The following is a 19,486-nucleotide window of genomic DNA, read 5'->3' as shown; positions in this document are numbered from 1 at the left end:
GGCACTTCTCTCTGTGCAGTCACCCAGCCAGGTGTTACGATCGATGTAGTCACAGCTTTAAGTAGCAGCCAACTTCACTGACACCGTCTCCCATCCACTCAAGCCGCAGGCAGCATACATGTAGATCACTTGCACCCAGGCCTGCAAGAATAGAACAGAAGGGCTCTCTCGATCTCATTGAGGCAACAATAAGGGTGTGTGCAGCGGATTACTGAGGATATTCCAATATGAATGATATTAGATGTCAAGCCGAAACAATAAGCCAGTAACCAGAAGAGGTGTATTATCACAGGCTGGGTATAAAAAAAACATGTGATCTATTTTTAGGCTGCCCATCTCCACAGTGTGTTGGCTTCAACAGTATCTATAAGTTGTAGGCTGTGCAGAAGGGGGCTGCAGCAGGCAGGCAGGCAGGCAGGCAGGCAGGCAGCAGCTCTAGGCTGTATAGTTTCAGCTATGCACCGGTGTAACCTAGTTATAATAGCACAGTGTCATTCATTACCACAGCCTGGTCCCCCCGCAAGACGACGCAAATAGGCTCCCTTCTCCATTGCCTCCATCCTCCAACCAAAGATCCCCCCTCTCTCCAAAAGAAGAGAGACTTTCCCCCTTCTCTTCCCATGTATCGAGATGAAGGCTTCTGCGGCAAAAGACACTCACCTCTAGCAGCAGACATGCCCGGTAGGTAGAGCCCGTCTTCTCTTTCTGTCTTTCTCTCACCGAGATGATCCACAGTAGGAGATGATCCACCGGTGCGGCTTGGAAGAAGGGAAGGACCACGTTGACAGTCGGATTTTATCCACGCTGGAAGTTCTTCGCTGTCATTTAAGGGGATAAAACGCCGGGAAACACACCGCCTGCGTTTGGGTAGACTAGAATAGACTGCGCGATGGAGAGAGCACTTTCTGGCGACAGGGCGTGTCCTGGAACAGACAGCATCCCCGCTATTTTCCTACAAGTTTATATCCATTTTTCAACAGTAGTACCGCAGGACTATATGGAGTTACAAACGGAACGATCCATAAAAAAAAGCCGTTGTAGCTGCCTACATTGCCACCTGGCTACTAAAATCCGGCTAGCCTACTTTTTGCCTGTGATGACTGCGCTGTTCTGACCTCGATAGTTGCTATATTATCATGAAGTTGACAGGCAGAGCAGAAGGGAGTCTCTGAAGGAAAGAATGTTGTTTGAAGATTGCCAGTAATTCGACCAGTTCTAAGGAAAACATTGTCAGTTAATCTGCAGATGGGCGGAGCATGTGGATTCTTTGGCTCACTTTAACTCTAGAGGTAGGCCTATTGAGAGAGGAAAATAAAATAAAAATAAACCTTAAGCTATGTGGGTGGAAAAGAATATTGGTATTTCAGTTATAGTCCAAGTCTGGGAATTCCCCCCGAAAGTCAGAATGAATGCCTCTTTGACCTTGGTATTAGGCTCCCTCTATTGGTTTCAGAGGGAGCCCATTTTGCAGTAATGTTATATAGTCCATAATCATCAACAATTAACTCTGGTCTGGGAGCATTTTCGACATTTTAATGCGTGGCAGCGTGGCTATCTGAATCCAATTGTTGAGGTTGGCCTATTCCATCGTGAGAGGTTGTCTTCCTTAACTGAATGCAATGATCATTGTCCCTCATTGAATGCACTGACCCCCCCCCCCCCCTTAATTGTATCCATTGATTATAGTCCCTAATTAAACGACTGTCTCTTGTGTGCGTACGCCCCCTGGTGGTCTAACACAGTAGTGTTTGGCCAGGGAAGTGCCACGGTGTCCAAATGAGCGTACTTGAGAGGCAGTAGACGTCTTGTTTACAATCGTTCTGTCAGGCCTGTGAAGTCCTGTGGCTGGCTGCGTGTTGCCGTTTTATTGCTTACGCTACGTTTATTCTTTCATTATAAGGGTCATTATATGAAACCTCCAATCTGGATCGAGGAGGTAACAACAGGAAGAAGAAGATAGAGGAATTCTCTAGGTCTTCTCGGGAGAAACTGGTCCAGTCGAAGAACAAAATGTTCTCCAAATTTACATCCATTCTCCAGCACGCAGTGGAAGCGGTGAGTTTCTAATGTTACCAGAGAAGTTTACAATCCCTCGGCTGGTGTGTTTGGGTTGAGATGGGCCTTTGGTCGGCCAGACCTAACATAACGTCAGCATTAACGCTAGATGGCTAATGCTAGCTAGCCAATTAGCAAAAGCTAACGTTAGCGCTTTGTGTTTGTGCTGTTAATTTGTTTGTTCTACAATATTGGTATGGGTGTGGTTGTTGAGATATTTGCTAAGGATAACATTAGCTAGCGCTAACTAACATGTATTTACCACATTGTTGTGTTGTGGTTGTTGTTTTTTTCCCTTCCTGCAAGCCATTTGTGCCTGTCAAGCTAAGTTAGCCTTTAGCTAATGATAGCCACAGCAAGCTAAACTACGCCGTATAGTAGCTCGTTTCAACCAGAAAGATCTCATCATGGGGAGTGACGTTATTGTTGAAATGATGGGGGCAGCATTGGTTGCGCAAACACTGTTACAAAACGGTTTGTTGGCCCGAACAGTTGAGCTTGAGCTGTATTAGGTTAGCCACTTAGCTAACGGCTATCAACCTGCCTGAAACCTGTTCAGGCTTTTCATGTTAGAGTTTCCAAACAATACTCATCATTGGGCAGTGAACTAACGTTAGTGCTAGTAGTTAGAGAATTGCCTAATTATCGTTATAACAGTTTGATTTACCTGGAAATCCATTCAGCTAAGCTATGTCAGGTGCAGCAGAAGCACCACTGTAGTTTGCTCCCACTACACAGATCAAAGTCTGTTTTGTTATCCCAGTTGTGATGCAGAACAAGGTGAAAATGTGAATGAATAGGAATAAAAATACAATTAAATATGAATATGAAAATATGAGTTGATTGTTAAGATTACTGAGACACCCCAATATCCATTTCATGCATTTACATCTTCACATACAATAAATGATCATGCTCTAGCAGAACTACTCCTTTGCTTAATCAGGCCAAAACATGTAGAATTTCTGGTAGGATAACTAGTACTCTCTGCTCAGCTTTAACCAAATGACATGGGCTGCCACTACAAAGTTGTACAAACAGTCATTAGCCAATAATGCACTTAATTATGATTTTATGTTTTCTTTTTCAGCTTGCCCCTTCGCTGCCCTTACAGGAGGACTTTGTCTATCACTGGAAGGCCATTACACATTATTACATAGAGACCTCTGGTAAGAACAGTCTTAAGGGCATCATTTACTGTAACACCTTATGCTACAGTGGATTTCCACAGAGATACCATGCAATTGATTAGCCTGGTTATCCAGCCTCATTATGTATTACAGCTGTCAGCACTCTTCATGCATAGCGTCCACTGGCCGTCATTTTGGACAGATACCATCTGAGATGCTTGATTGGCTGGACGATGTAGGCAGCAGGACTAATCTACCGATGACGCATTACTACAGAGCGCAGCAACAACACACCTGTATGTTAAATAGCTAGCTAGCTGTTAGCTAAGCCCACTATCTGCTGCTGTAACCACTTCACCGGCCTCAAAACACCACTGTGAGTGACCAAAGGTTTTGCCTGTTAAACAGTTTGAGTCACGCTCTTTCCAGTAAGCCCATCAGCTTTCAAATATGTTGGTCGGTTGTTGAGCTGCTTGCTCCTTGCAGCTAAAGTTAACGTTTTTACGGTGGATGTAGCAGACAAAGAGTATTTGAGGCAAGAGACGAAGCTCTTGTGCTTTTTTGACAAAAGCGCTCGTGCGATGATGTTGCAGTGGAACAAACTATTAGCCTTCAGTTCTTATCAATTTAAGTTATTTGGCGCAGAATCATCAAAGTTGTCCTGTTTTGCAACTGTGATTGGTCAGGTCAAAGAGTTTGATGAATGACAACAGACAGTAACCAATCAGTTCGGGCTGAAAAATACGTCACAGAATCTCTCTCTGCACCAATGATATATCTGTAAAGTTATTGGGCTGGGCAGTTCAAGTGTTTCTGACATGTTGGTGTGTCTTTTCCCGCCCATCAGATGACAAAGCCCCCGTTACAGACACCAATATCCCATCCCACCTGGAGCAGATGCTGGACATACTGACCCAGGAGGAAGGAGAGAGGGAGTCTGGGGAGACGGGGCCCTGCATGGAGTACCTCCTCCACCATAAGATCCTGGAGACCCTCTACACCTTGGGCAAAGCAGATGTGAGGCAGCCATGCTTGATAACTCCAAGAACTGCAACACTACCTAGAAAACATTTTGTATCATAAATGGTGTGCACATAAGCCTGTGTGATATTGGCTAATGTTTGTTTGTTGTTCTTTGTTATTCGCACGTCAGTGTCCTCCAGGAATGAAGCAGCAAGTGCTGACCTTCTATACAAAGCTGCTAGGGCGCATTCGTCAGCCTCTCCTGCCCCACATCAATGTCCACAGGCCTGTACAGGTGAGTCCAATGTCTCTGTTTGATGTTCCTTCTCCACAAAATGCTTTCCTCAATGAGCAGTTATGCAACTTGCTTTCTCTGCGGCTGTGATGTTTCCCCCCTGTGCAGAAACTGATCCGTCTGTGTGGGGAGGTTCTGACTGCTCCCACAGAGAACGAGGAGATCCAGTTCCTCTGCATAGTCTGTGCCAAACTGAAGCAGGATCCATACCTAGTCAACTTCTTCCTCGAGGTAGGTTGTTGCTATGACACTGTGTCGCGATACGGGCCGAGGAAAGAAGTTGAGCTACACACTAGGGATGCACGATATATCGGCAATCATATCGGTATCGGCCAATGTTGGTCATTTTTTAACATATCGGTCATATCGGTATCGGTCAGATGTTGCAATGTTAATATCGGTTATCATTATCAGCCAAATTCTTCACATTGATATGAAATAATGCAGTAAATCTATGATTTATGGGCTTTTCCAAAGGCTTTGCAAATAAAGAAAGGCATAACTTTTTCAAATTCAGTGTTAACATGTGTTTTTCAGTATGTACAAAATGTGATGATCATAAAAATGTGGTTTTATACAGATCATATCGACATCGGTAAATATCGGTTATCGGCCATAACAGCAATGTTAATATCGGTTATCGGCATCGGCCAAAATTTTCATATCGGCGCATCCCTACTACACACTCATAAATATTCACAGGTGTGTGAGACTAGCAGAAAAAAAAGCCTCATGGGAATTTTAAGTAGGCAGTTCATATGGATACCTCTCATTCTAATCTTATCTGCAACACGACTTGCAGAACAAGGTGAAGAGGCCCGAGGCGAGGAGTCCTGCAGGGGCAGAGAGGGGGAAGGAGAATCAGTCGGCCCCAGACACGGGCCAACGGGCTGAGCCCCCAGAGGAGCCCCAGGCTGGAGCCAGCGCTCGCCCTACCGGCAACAACAATAACGGCAGCAACTACAACATCGTCACCTCCCTGCTCAACCTCACCAAGAGCCCAGTTAGTAGTAACGCAATAAAGTCATGTTGTTTTGAGTGATTTAACCTGTTTTTTTAGTTGAAAGTCTGTATTGACGTCCTTATGCTCTCCTTCCTGTCCATGTCTTCTCTCCCCCCTCTCAGGATGGCAGGGTGGTGGTGAAGGCATGCGAGGGCCTGATGCTGTTGGTCAGTTTACCGGAGCCTGCGGCTGCCAAGTGTCTGACGGAAAACACGGAGCTGTGCGAGCTGCTGACCGACAGGCTGGTTGCCTTCTATAAGGCCCTGCCTCAGTCCATGGATCCCTTGGACATTGAGACAGTGGAGTCCGTCAACTGGGGGTAAATCTCTGTCCAGTGTTTACTTCCTGACGCCACACCTTTGATGCTTCCTCCGCACTCTCTCTTAATGACTTCAAATAGATCGCACTGTCCCCCCAGAATGGATAATCAATAGAAGTGTAATGATTTATCAATGCTAATCAAATGTGTGCGAGTGTCTTAATTCTTAACGAGTTGGGCAGATGTTAAGAATGATAGTGAGTTCAGACTAGACGATACGAGCCCTCGGTGACCATTTTTGGAGCTCGCCGACAAACCCCCGCCCCAGATCAGACGCAAATTTGGCGTTGGCTCGGCACTTGTAAATTGCCACTCGATTGTTCAACGATGTGACGGAGGAGCTCGCCGATGAATCACAGAGGCAGTAAACTTAATAACTGACTGAATAACTCTGAATATGATTCGGTAGAATGGCTCATATTTGTTGGCTCATATTTGTTGTGCAAGCGTGTGTGTGTTTAGGAATAAAGCGGTGAGCAAACCTGTGTGAGACTGCGTTTGTGGACTTGTTGGGGATTCTCCTGGTGAAAGATCTTGTAATGTGTGATCCCCTGTCGCAGCTCAGTCAAAACCACAACGATCCAAAGACAGCAAGTTGTGTCATCTGAACATAACAGCGATCTGATGACTTTGACCGTCGTGTAGTGTGTCCGCGCCATAAGGCTCCCCTAAAGTCCCAAGTGTGAGAAGCTACATTAGCAACTTGTGAGAGTTGATGATCATGATGACATCTACTTGAGGTTGAGAATCCCCTTGTCAGTGGATGAACTTGAACAGTTTCTCAATGATTTAATCCTCTGCACTCCCCACCCCCCTTTCTTTTCTGTTTCAGTCTGGATGTATATAACCTGAAGGAGGACGCTGCTCTCTTCACAGGGAAGAGGGCTCTCATCTCCTTCCTGTCGTGGCTTGATTACTGTGACCAGCTCATCAAGGAGGCCCAGAAGGTCCGTCCTATACCGCCCGCTCACCCTGCAGCAGAACACACTGTTTTAATGGGGGGTTATTTTTCTATATAATTGCCACAGAAGAAGGCTGACTTTTGGGTTTGTTTTTAAATTTTCTTTCCTCCAGTCGGCAGCTGCAGTGATGGCCAAAGTAGTGAGAGAAAGATTCTTTGTGTCGATCATGGAACCGCAGCTAATGCAGACGTGAGTCCTGCTTACAATCATCAAAGAAATGCTCCCTTTCAACTTTGATACAGTATCAAGATCGTCATGTCGTAACAGATTGTGTGTGTGTGTGTGTGTGTGTGTGTGTGTGTGTGTGTGTGTGTGTGTGTAGGTCGGAGGTGGGCATCCTGACCTCCACAGCACTGCTGAACAGGATCATCAGGCAGGTGACGTCGGAGGCTCTTCTGCAGGAGATGGTTTACTTCCTGCTGGGGGAGGACGAGGAGCCTGAGACTGTGGCCACCATGGCTCACACTCCGCTCAGGCACAGACTCATAGAGCACTGCGACCACCTGTCAGACGAGGTGCTCATCCCACAAGCGTGCTTGAACCCAGTCCCGCCTCACCAATTGTATAGATTATATTTTGTAGTTTGTAATGATTTTTAAACCTTATTCCTTTTTCCGTGTCCCCAGATCAGCATCATGACACTGCGCCTGTTCGAGCAGCTGATCCAGAAGCCCAACCAGCACATCCTCCACAGCCTGGTGCTGCGTAGCCTGGAGGAGAGGAACTACCTGGAGAACAAGCCCCAGGAGGAGCGAGAGCCCCTGGAGAACGGCCAGCCCCATGATGCCGTGTAAGGACCCGCCTCTGCCCTTTATAAGCTTCCTGAGCCGCCTGCTCTGCATGGCTGCACTCTCTGGATAATCTACTGCGGAGCGAGGCGCCACTTCAGCGGAAATAAAGTGAATGCATCAACTCGCTGTGTTTCTCCAATGTTGCGCCCACTCCCAACAACACTGTTCCTTGTTGTCAGTTTCAGTTGACGGGTTTCCTTTGAGCCATGACTAACTGGGTCTCATGACTAACTGGGTCATGATAATAGATGTCAGCAACTGATGACATAAATGAATGTACTTCCAGGCTGTCAGTTCTGTGAGATTGAAGGATGATGATGATGAATGGCTTGCTTGTTTATTGATGTCATTGATTGATATGTGGTAGCCTCTAATCAATGAAACTAAAGACATGACAAGAACACTATCATAAGAGAGATTTCCTCTCACTCTTGTATACTAACTAGAATTGAGAATAGAGATCGCAGTAGGTCACACTTCCCAACTAATGGGTCTCTCTCGTCTATCAAAATGATTCACTGACGGTTGAATGATGCAGTAATCTTAGGCCAAAAATTATGTCAAAAAATGTGAAAGGCACATGGCAGCTGTTCTTTGACGATTGTCGTTTCAGGTTAAACATGTTTAGCTGCTACATTTTCCACATATTTGTCGTTATCTAGCTGGATAAGGGGGCCCCATCTATGGAAAGGAATAAATGTGCTTATAATAACTGAAGCAGTAGTGATCAGACTTGGATGATAATCTGAATAGGCAGGGAGTATTTATGCAAATTGTTTTGTGATGTTCCTTGACAGGGATCTTGAGGAGGATCCGCTCTTTGCCGATGACCTCTCTCCAGCCCGCCGGCTCTCCAGTTCCGATTGGCTGAGCTCCTCTCCGCAGCCGAGTCCTGACCACTCCAAGTCTGACGGCAAGACGGAGGTCCACAAGATTGTCAACAGGTGCACAACAGATCCATCCGCTCAGGGCACACGACTCTTAATGTGGAGGCGTTCTGCCATGTCCGTTTAAGTCTCATAGTTTCATTTTGCTGCCTGCAGTTTCCTGTGTTTGGTGCCCGATGAGGCCAAATCGTCGTATCAGGTGGAGGGCACAGGGTATGACACCTACCTGAGAGATGCACACAGACAGGTAAGCTCTCTTTCTCCAACATCATGGAACGAGCAACACCTGTGATCCCTGTGTGTCACTACCACAACACATACAGAGTATAGACTGCTTTATTTCCCTGTGTGTCACTACCACAACACATACTGAGTATAGACTGCTTTATTCCCCTGTGTGTCACTACTGTCACTACCACAACACATAGAGTATAGACAACACATACAGAGTATAGACCGCTTTATTTCCCTGTGTGTCACTAACACACCACATACAGAGTATAGACTGCTTTATTTCTCTGTGTGTCACTACCACAACACATACAGAGTATAGACGGCTTTATTTCCCTGTGTGTCGCTACCACAACACATACAGAGTATAGACTGCTTTATTCCCCTGTGTGTCACTACCACAACACATACAGAGTATAGACTGCTTTATTTCCCTGTGTGTCACTACCACAACACATACCGAGTATAGACTGCTTTATTTCCCTGTGTGTCACTACCACAACACATACAGAGTATAGACTGCTTTATTTCCCTGTGTGTCACTACCACAACACATACAGAGTATAGACTGCTTTATTTCCCTGTGTGTCACTACCACAACACATACACAGTATAGACTGCTTTATTTCCCTGTGTGTCACTACCACAACACATACCGAGTATAGACTGCTTTATTTCCCTGTGTGTCACTACCACAACACATACTGAGTATAGACTGCTTTATTTCCCTGTGTGTCACTACCACAACACATACAGAGTATAAACTGCTTTATTTCCCTGTGTGTCACTACCACAACACATACAGAGTATAGACTGCTTTATTTCCCTGTGTGTCACTACCACAACACATACAGAGTATAGACTGCTTTATTTCCCTGTGTGTCACTACCACAACACATACAGAGTATAGACTGCTTTATTCCCCTGTGTGTCACTACCACAACACATACAGAGTATAGACTGCTTTATTTCCCTGTGTGTCACTACCACAACACATACAGAGTATAGACTGCTTTATTTCCCTGTGTGTCACTACCACAACACATACAGAGTATAGATTGCTTTATTCCCCTGTGTGTCACTACCACAACACATACAGAGTATAGACTGCTTTATTTCCCTGTGTGTCACTACCACAACACATACCGAGTATAGACTGCTTTATTTCCCTGTGTGTCACTACCACAACACATACAGAGTATAGATTGCTTTATTCCCCTGTGTGTCACTACCACAACACATACAGAGTATAGACTGCTTTATCGCCTCAGTTCAGGGACTACTGTGGGGTCTGCCAGCGGTGGGACTGGAGGGGGAACCCGAAGCCTTTTGAGAAGTGTAACTTGGACCTCCCGTTCTTCGAGGGCCACTTCCTCAAGGTCCTCTTTGACAGGATGGGACGGATTCTGGATCAGGTGGGTTTGGTCTGCCTACATAGTGACAGTGATTCTCATTCATATGGGCTTCATTGAAACAACTGCAGATGTAGTGTTGAGCTATCTGTAAGAAACTCCCACTGGATTTTCAAGATTCACCAGGTAACAGTCCACAGGGCTGTATAATTAGACGCCCACACTGCAAAGTGCCCTTATGGAAATCACAAATGCCGCTTCAGATAAAAAAACAACAACAGTTTCACGGCAATAATAGATTTGTCGGGTTGATGGAAACAAGTTTCTCCACTTGAAACGGCAAAAATAAACTGCAGTGGTAGGTCTCTAAAGGCTCTGTGAGATAAATAATGCATTATCATGTTAATTAAAGTCCATATTTTCCCTGTGTGCTACGATCTAGTTTGAAATGTACAACCAAATTCCATTTGATAAAAGTAGGTTTTTGCATGTCAATCAGCACTCGGGTCATACACTCGCCTGACAAGTGATGTTCAAATGTGAATAGGAAATTAAGGAAATGGAACAACCGATACGGGGAGGCAGTTTTAAGCTTTTATAGGTCGGCGTCATTCAAACATTACTGTATGAAATTCCTTTGTGGTGTTGCTACCCTTTATTCATGGTAGATTTTCTGCCCCCATATTAGAATTTCCTGCCTGTGTGTTTTGTAGTTGCATTGTGTCATATCTAGAGCTGGGTATTGGTTCAAATTTCAAGAATCGATTCGATTCCGATTCACAAGGTTGCGAATCGATTAATTTCGATTAGATTCGGATTCGATCGATTTCAATATGTTTCAAAATGTTTTTTGATCTGTACCCTGAATTACATGTCCAGTTATGTAACACAGGGGTTCCCAACCAGCCAAGTAGATACACGGGGAAAAAAAGTTGCAGACCTGTTGTCAATTTTAATGGTTTTAGTTGCACATATATTTACTCACCAGGTGGTGACAAAGGGTAAATAACAGCCTTTTCATCTGTCAATAAAGACACTTTCACAATTATGCACAGTGATTTGATTTCAGCCTATATCATTTCTAAAAGTAGATATTAATGATCAAACATTTCCATTCATGTAGCCTACAGTATTTGTTTTTGTTTCAACTACAAACATAAATAAATGTCATCTTGAAACTATGTTTCAACTACCACACACAGCATAATATTTTAGCCTGTTTATTAAAAAAAAAAAAAAAATCGATCTCTGGACATACGAATCGATAATCGAGGATTAAAATAAAAATCGATTAAAAATCGGAGAATCGATTTTTTGAACCCAGCCCTAGTCATATCTGTGATGCGTCTCCTCTGTCCTGCAGCCGTACGACGTGAACCTGCAGGTGACGTCTGTGCTGTCCAAGCTGTCTTTGTTACCGCACCCCCACATGCACGAGTACCTCCTGGACCCCTACATCAACCTGGCCCCCGGCTGCAGGTCCCTCTTCTCAGTCATCGTCAGGGTAAGAAGACACATTACTGCTATAATCCAATAGGCAGCTTATTCATCATGAGGTTGAACTGTTGTTGCTAGAGACTGCTATTCCAAAAGCTGTTCATCACTGTTCTATAGGTGGCTGTAGTTTCCCCATTTAAATGTACTATGTGCAGCGTTTTAAACATCAATATGTCATCGTCAATGAATGTGCTGTATTTGTTGACTGCTGCCTGTTCTTTGTGTCTGTAAGGTGGTGGGCGATCTCATGTTGAGGATTCAGCGCATCCCAGACTTCACAGCCAAACTGCTGCTCGTGAGGAAGAGATTATTGGGTCTCGAGCCGGAGGGCATCAAGTAGGTCCTTCCTCACTTCTGTACTTCACCTTCTTTACTGGTGTCACTTGTCTCCTCGGTGTGTCATTAGATTTGGCCTCTGTCTCTCTAGTATCGACCACAGTACCCTGCTGGAGGGGGTGATCGTGCTGGAGGAGTTCTGTAAGGAGCTGGCCGCCATCGCCTTCGTCAAGTTCCACGCCGCCGCCGCCGCCGCCTCCTCCTCGCCCTAACGCTCCGGGCCGGTGCAGACGGGTCGGGATCAAACCGGGCCCTCAGCGGGGAGGGGGGGGTGTTGGGGGGCGCACGCGGAGCTATGGGCGCCACAGGGTCAGCAAACCATTACCACTAACTGGTCATCCCTGCCAGACTGTTATCGCCCACACGGAGCACAGGTTTCATCAACTCCGGCCTCCCGCGCTTCACTAGAGAACGTCTTTGGTCTGGTTCCTCAGCATCTCAAAGCGCAGGACACTGCCCAACCAGCAGGGGCAGCTCGAGGAGGAGGACGAGGATGGAGGTGGAGGTGGTGCAGAGAGACATCACTGGACTCTTAAAGCCAGGTTAAGTTACCCACATGGCCTCTGCGTTTTCTCTCACTTTCTCCCCGCCATCTTCTTTCTCACCAGGCGAACGGAGACCATAGCCCCGTAATTACGTATTTCATAGAGAAAAGAGGTTTTTGTGTGTGTACTGTGTGTGTACTGTGTGTGTGTGGGGGTGGGTGTGTATGTATTTATTTACAGTTTCAGTGTCACCCATTTGTAAACGTCAATGCCTTAGTGTGGAATCACACCTTTCAGTTACAGACGATTGTTTCCTTTTGAAACATGTGATCTGAACCTCTCGTGTGTTGTCTGTTTGATGACTTAAGAGGCTGTAGAGAAGTTTGCCCTCTGCCGTAGCGTCCCAATTATTAGCTGATTGTTACAAAAACAAATGCAGAAATTGGAGAAAATGAGCTGTAGTATCCAAGATACTAGACTCATACTTTTGAATGCCAAGCCCTCATTTATATTTATTTTATTTTATTTCAGTTTGGCTTTTTAACAACTGTCTTTGTATTGGGGGAAAGACATATTTTAACCAATCAAAATAATCTTAATTGACTAAGCAGATGCTTGTTGCTTAATTTGCTTGCCCATATTCTGTCCTTGGTTCTTGTCTGTCGTCGCTAGTGCTCTCCAAGCTCATCTGTAATTGATCACTTTCACCCAAAGATGTCACATTCATCACATTTTCTTAATGTGGATTCTGGAATTGTGAATTTGCACATGGACCTCTGTACATTGCACTCGTTACATTATCACAATTACTTTTTATGGAACGGCAAGCTGGCCTTTGTGGAAAAAGATACGTTTCCTTTGTTTTTTTCCAAATCCACTTTAGTTAGTTTTGAAATATTGCTCTCCTTATGCATAGTGTTGCATTTGTCATATACCATTGTCTGGTATATCTGAGGGGAGATCTGTGCTATTCTATTTTACACCCTTTTTTTTTTACACTGCAGTTCTCAATAACTTGGGGGCGTGTCCATGGCAGTGATGTACATGGCAAAATCATCTTGATCATATTGATGATCCAGCCCGTCATGGAAAATGATGACAGGCTCCATTGGAAACCCTACATTGCGTCATGAACACATGACATATTTTTTATGGTTAGAGCTGTGAGTTCCTCCATAGATTATCATGACTTCCTACGCTGTATTAACGTTCATCAGCAGTATTACTTTTCACCTTGATCTTGAGGAAATAAGTACTTAAGATAAGAGTACGTGTATTGTTGAAATGGGTTTGTTTGGAGGGGGTCGGTAACTTTGAATCAAAGTCTCGCCCTCATGGAGCAGTGATCCATTACGTAATATCTGAATGAGTGTAAATTAATTAATTGATATAACTTTGGTTCTTTCTCATTATGTTCCCTGTCTGAATGTTTCCATGATTGGTAAGCTTGTGTGTAATATGAGGTATTGTTGCTATGGAGAATGCAAAGTTTATCCAGTCAAGTCACAAGTCTTGAGCCTTCGATATTTTTTTTGTTTTCGTCCCACTACAAACACATCATCCAAGCACCTAAGCTACATTATGCAAAATGTTTGCATGGATTCAGATTTGCACATTGTCTTCATACTTGTTCATAATGTATATATTCCAACCTCACAGAAGCTTTTTGTTTTGTTTCATGAACCAAAAAAATATTAGGATGTACCAGGAGTAACATTTCTATTTTAATGGGAAACTTTTTTTTTTTAACTTATCAATCATGCACATTTTTTAATCAACTGCATTTCCTACCTTTCTGTACATGTGTATATTGTATGTGTACAATAGCAATAGAGATACTACCTGCCACAAATGCATGCGTATGTATACATTATTTTTCATTGGTAAAAAAAAAGAGAAGAAAAAAGGCAGACCAGCCACCTGTAATGATTTCTTAGCTGTCAGCACTTTGCTCTTCTGAAGACACTGACAGGGAGAAACGATGCCTTACTTCACTGTGGATCTCTGGGGACTAAAATGGATGTTGATGGTTATCTGCTTCTCTTGGGTTTGGTTGTGACTTTTAAGATCTCTTCTTGTGTTACATGGTCTTAGTTTGGTTTTTGTGCAGATGTACAGGACTTGTATTTCCTCGCCTAGGTGCAGGATCTTTAGTATATTCAATCTCTGATGCCAATTGATTTCTTTACTTCTTTCAGCTTTGACCAATCACTGTATCATTTGGTAAATGTTGCTGTGTTTAATGTTAAAACTACATTGCTGCTTCTTGTCTGGTGTGAAATGGGGTATGGTTTTTAGTTATAGTTTTTGCCCCATGGCCAGTTTGATTTCTGTGATTTGTGCAATGCATAATTTAAACATATTAAGGTAAGGTGCATGGCCATTCCTCATGCCTTCCAATGCTTCGCCGAGTAATAAGCGATCACTGCAGTCTGTCATGCACTCAGGGGCGTAACGTTGGTTCATTTATTCCTCATAAGCCATCTCCATTTTATGACCGCTATTATACAAAATGTATTAGGTTCCAGTCAGCACATTATGGCTTTGTTTAACATTTTCCGTCCCAATAAAAAAAAAAAAAAGTATTCATTATGTGGTCATTCCTTCAAGAGTTAGTTTAGTTTCATTCTGTTTTTATTACAAAAAAATCTGTACATATATGTTGTTACATAAAGATCCAAAAAACAAAAGTACTAAAACAAAAATACACAAAACCATTTTATCTTCCAATGACAATGTGAAAACCACAAATTCCATTCAGTAACACCCCAAATTGTATTTTTGAATAACACCAGACAATTAGGGGAACTGATTATTAATGAACGTAAAAATGCCTATAACATACAATGTTATTTTCCTATGCAAACCGCATCGAGCAGGTCCATTACAACAGTGTGCAGGATGACGTGCACACAGACCTGTGTGCCCTCCCCTCTCTGCCAGCGAACGACCCGAGCAGCTTAAACCATGGTGCTTTACCCTCCGTCAAATTCTCTTTGGCTTCAATTCCGCCATCTCCTGCCACCCAGCTAATTCTATATTACTAGTTTAGTTCCCTGTGGGCAGAGCAGAGGATCAGTAGGTCCGAAGTCATGCGAGCTGGTTCTGGAAGTCAGCCAACCCTAAATTTCCCTTGGAATGAACGACGCGTAATGTGAAATCAGCCAAGGAAAAGAGGCACTACGGTGCAGAAAGGCTCTCGGTCTCACCCAGCTCATTCCTAACATGGTGTATAGCGGAGGTAAGACCGAGATTGCAGTCAGCCAGGGCCTTACAATGCTCGTAAAAAGAAATGTATTACCTTAAGCACCTGAACTTTTCCAAATTCAGAGATCATCGTGGTTACTAGAAAATATTCATCCCCAAAATGCCAGTGTAACAACAGTATCTGAACAGCATTGAATGCGAGTGAATGACGGCACCCCATCCAAGGAAGCACCAATGCCTTGATCGCAGTATGGAAGTGGCATTAATACCAAGTTACAGTGTTAAAGCCTACTCTTGGTAAAAAAAAGAAACAGTGTTTTATCCAATGCCCTGACTGAAGTCACTAGTAGCTTTGCATGAAATTAAAAAAAATGATATCTGCAGTGTGGTGATTTAAAAGCAGGGCAATAGATTTACAATAGATCACTCATGTATCAAATCAGTCAAAAGAATTGCTTACCCATTGTCATTAGTACACGTTTAGTTTGGCACTCTGGCTTGTGTCACCCAAAGGAGGATCAAGTCATTAGTTATGAAAGCATTTAAAAAGAAATACACACAGACCCAATCTGTCAGTTTTGCTGCTCTACCTGTGGCGCCACTTTCGCCTCTAGTTTTGTGTGCTTGAATATTGACTCGCATTCTGACTCACATTATTGATTGACAGCTAAACGCAGGGTTCCCACGGGTCCTTGAAAGTTTGTGAATTTGGGGGGGAAAGAATCAAGGCCTTAAAAGTTTGTGAAAATAGACGGGGGTCCGTGAAAGTGCTTGAATTTAGGGGAGCACGTCTCCATGGTATATCTTTTTTTGCTGTGCTGAGAAGGTAGGAGACCACATAGTCTGCCATCACTAACGCAGCACAGTTGAGAAGTGTTCACATGCCTGTCTTTTTAATTGTCTGTGAGCTTCTGCTAAGTTCTCACCATAAAAATGCGTTGCTTTTCTATTGTAACAGGAATTAACCTTGATCCATGTTTGGGGGAAAGGTCCTTGAATTTGATGTTGAGGAAGGTGTGGGAACCCCGTAAACAAAGTATCTCATTTGTAAACATCGAAAAACAAATTGGGCCTGTAATTTGAGATTTTGCAGAAAGTTGGGATGTAAACATGCATTTTCCTTCAGATTGTCCTAGCTTTCAAAGATATATACCTCTAGTTCCTATGCTTAGAAAAGTCCCAGATCAGCTTCACGAGGAAACCTCAAATGCAAAGTTGATGTCACATCACATGATTATGTCAGCTATTGCATCAACATTGAAATTCATCATCATTATTATCCCTGCTGAACTAGAGAATATCTGAGCAGTGAACCATAAATATCTGAGAATGTCTCACATGTACTGACCCAACTCCTGGATCCTATTTGAGGGACAGCCTTTACAAATTTTACAATCTAAAACATAGAAAAATATCCAGCGTTCTTGCTCCATCTTGACATGAAGTGTAGTGAAAAAAACACATCTCAAAACTCCCACCACGCATGACAGTAAATCAACATAATGTTGGTATATTACATTAATTTACATATCATATATGATGTGTGTAAATAATCAATTTCTTTATGCAAATCATTTGCATGTACATACAAAACAGCTACGTAAAAAACAACTACATGCCGTCGCACAAACGAAAACAGGCTAAAAATACAAGTTTTCAATTAAAAAAAGAAAGAATTATGTACATTTCCAAATGTCTTTTAAATCGATATGCATCTCCCCGCCCATTTACAAACCCCAGATATGCACGCACACACACACACACACACACACGCAGACACGCACGCTTGTGTGCAAACATTGACTCACACTCGAACATTCAGACAAATGAATGTCTCTTTGGCTGGTGTGAGGCTGTGGCACCTGCAGTGTGTGTGTGTTTGTGTGTGTGTGCATGTAATGACATAAAAAAAACACACACACGCACACAAAAATAACACCATCTACATCATAGAAAATCGGTTCGGATGACATAGTGAACACCTCGATATATTTCTATGCTTCTGCGAATATATTTATATACCAAAACATATACTCACAAGGGTTAGCCACACATATGCCCTTGTTTATGTGTGTGTGTGGGGGCATCTTATCTCTACGAATGTGACGGACATACCCAGAATGCCTTGCAGCCCGAGCTCCCATCGGGATGGCGCGGGAACGAGAAAGGCAAAAAAAAGAAGTCTTCAAACATATTTCATTGCATTTTTCTTTTTGTTTTAAGGTTAAAGGAGAATTTCGGTTTTTTTACACCACGGTCCTTATTTCCAGATTAAAATATGATGTTTTACTCACCCAAATAACTTTGGTTTCATTCGGTGATCCACAGAAGATTTCGGAGTAGTATCCTCAAACAGGCTATAACGGGCGCAAACGGGGCAAGGTGCATGCGCTCTGTAAATAACACATTTTCTGTCACATCGCGGTTCATTATGGTTGTTTCAGATCATATCTATATGACAAGCTAGGCTGCTAAGCTAACAACAACATAACGAGTCAACTCTGACCTGCCCCGGATGTGCTTCAGAAGCAGCAGTGAGAAGCGCTTCTGTTAGATAAACCACAGAAGAAGAAGCACTGTAAGCCCAGGGTGGGTAAAACATCATATTTTAAGCTGGAAATAAGGACCGTGGTGTAAAAAAACGAAATTCTCCTTTAAGGTTTCCTGATTTAACCACGACCATCACATAACCACCTACAGTATCTGGTACGTAGGGGTGGGCGATATGGCCCTAAAATAATCTCACGATAATCCAGGGTATTTCTGCGATAACGATATTTTTGACGATATGACAAAATGCAGAAAAATATATTATTAATTTCAAGAACATATGTACAATTGCAACAAAATAAGTGTTGTAGTTTTATATGTCAGCATAAACGTAAACAGTTTGCCTTCAAATATTACCGTGGTTTGTTGTACATGCTCTTTTGTAACCAGACCACTTTTTGAAAATTATCTCCACCGTGGAGCCACTATCAGCCATGCTTGTTGTTGCTGTGGGTACATCACACCGTCACGCAGCGTAACGTCATTACATCAACAAGTCAGAATATTGCTATTATCACAAGATCACGATATGAATTTTTGACGATATGGTAATAAAACTAACTGTATCGATAACGATACGATACAGCACACCCCTACTGGTACGTAATTAAACATTTTCAAACAAGAAAAACGTCCGTTAAACATTTATGTCACTTATCCGAGATGGTAACCCTGGTCCTCAGAATGGAGCTGAACATTTTTCTTATAACTTAACCAAATTGTTTTACTTGCCTATTTATAACAATATCCTTAAAACAAAAAGAGTTTTATGGTGTTTCTCGTTCCCTCGTCACCCCGAAGGGAGCTCGGCCTTCTTCGGGCCGCAAGGCATTCTGGGTATATCCGTCACATTGGTAGAGATAGACGCTCCCGTGTATATAGTATGTACTGTAAAGCCACATTCTGAGGTGTGACGTGAAACTCTGTAGGAAGGCATCAATAAATAGAGATGTCAGTCAGTCTGTATATCTGTCTGTGTCCCTGGCTCTGCAGCTCCCCTGGCTCTGCAGCTCCAGCGTCTGTCTGTCTGTCTGTCAGTTGCTCTTAGAGTTCTGTGCAGCGTCCAGGTTCACCACCTGCAGCTCCGTCAGGTTACCGCTGCTGCCGATCGACTGCTGCCCAATCACCATCTGGAACACAGCACAGCTGCGTCAGCCGACAGCCAATCACAAAGCGTCGTCACGTCAAGACAGGTGGACAGATGCCCAGCACAGCCCTCGCCACTGAGCATGCTATGCGACATACAGTAGAGCGAATTATGATCGCCCAATGGACACCGACATTCCATCATCGTTCAACTTTGATTTTGGACGCTGTTGCTCATAAAAACTATAAACACGCAAACGATTGTAGAATGCATCAGAGGTTTAGTCAATTGCTCAGTTATTGCTGGTGATATTCTCACTAGTAGGCTATAGAAATG

At 43.4% G+C, this 19,486-nt stretch overlaps 2 protein-coding genes across 2 annotated transcripts in view; one reads left to right on the top strand and one right to left on the bottom strand.

Moving 5' to 3' along the window:
- Positions 1 to 1,929: 1,929 nt before the first annotated feature.
- Positions 1,930 to 14,862, top strand: fhip2a (FHF complex subunit HOOK interacting protein 2). Its single transcript, XM_083658485.1, has 17 exons — positions 1,930 to 2,055; positions 3,146 to 3,224; positions 4,033 to 4,202; positions 4,339 to 4,443; positions 4,552 to 4,674; positions 5,246 to 5,446; positions 5,569 to 5,765; positions 6,598 to 6,712; positions 6,840 to 6,916; positions 7,050 to 7,242; positions 7,354 to 7,517; positions 8,316 to 8,462; positions 8,562 to 8,652; positions 9,908 to 10,051; positions 11,352 to 11,492; positions 11,718 to 11,821; positions 11,913 to 14,862. The coding sequence occupies exons 1-17, from the start codon at positions 2,011 to 2,013 to the stop codon at positions 12,031 to 12,033; spliced, it is 2,217 nt and encodes a 738-aa protein (XP_083514611.1). The 5' UTR covers positions 1,930 to 2,010; the 3' UTR covers positions 12,034 to 14,862.
- Positions 14,863 to 19,097: 4,235 nt separating this feature from the next.
- The window catches only part of LOC310795979 (serum response factor-like), a gene marked incomplete at its 3' end in the record, with an annotated part of 32,768 nt that continues 32,379 nt past the window's right edge, over positions 19,098 to 19,486 (bottom strand). Inside the window, exon 8 of the mRNA XM_083658120.1 lies at positions 19,098 to 19,193. Within this exon, the coding sequence (XP_083514246.1) occupies positions 19,098 to 19,193 (96 nt within the window). The remainder of the gene's footprint in view (positions 19,194 to 19,486) is intronic.

This window comes from Poromitra crassiceps (assembly GCF_964638095.1).
Source record: "Poromitra crassiceps genome assembly, chromosome: 22".
NCBI lineage: Eukaryota > Metazoa > Chordata > Actinopteri > Beryciformes > Melamphaidae > Poromitra > Poromitra crassiceps.
Note: the sequence above shows the minus strand (reverse complement) of the source record. Positions and strands in the feature narration are given on the sequence as shown.

Bases quoted from the DNA above. Each gene is read 5' to 3' on its own strand.
- fhip2a (XM_083658485.1), top strand. From the start codon at position 2,011: ATGTTCTCCAAATTTACATCCATTCTCCAGCACGCAGTGGAAGCG. The intron at 3,225-4,032 runs GTAAGAACAGTC...CCCGCCCATCAG, and splicing joins TTATTACATAGAGACCTCTG to ATGACAAAGCCCCCGTTACA. The intron at 11,493-11,717 runs GTAAGAAGACAC...TGTGTCTGTAAG, and splicing joins TCTTCTCAGTCATCGTCAGG to GTGGTGGGCGATCTCATGTT.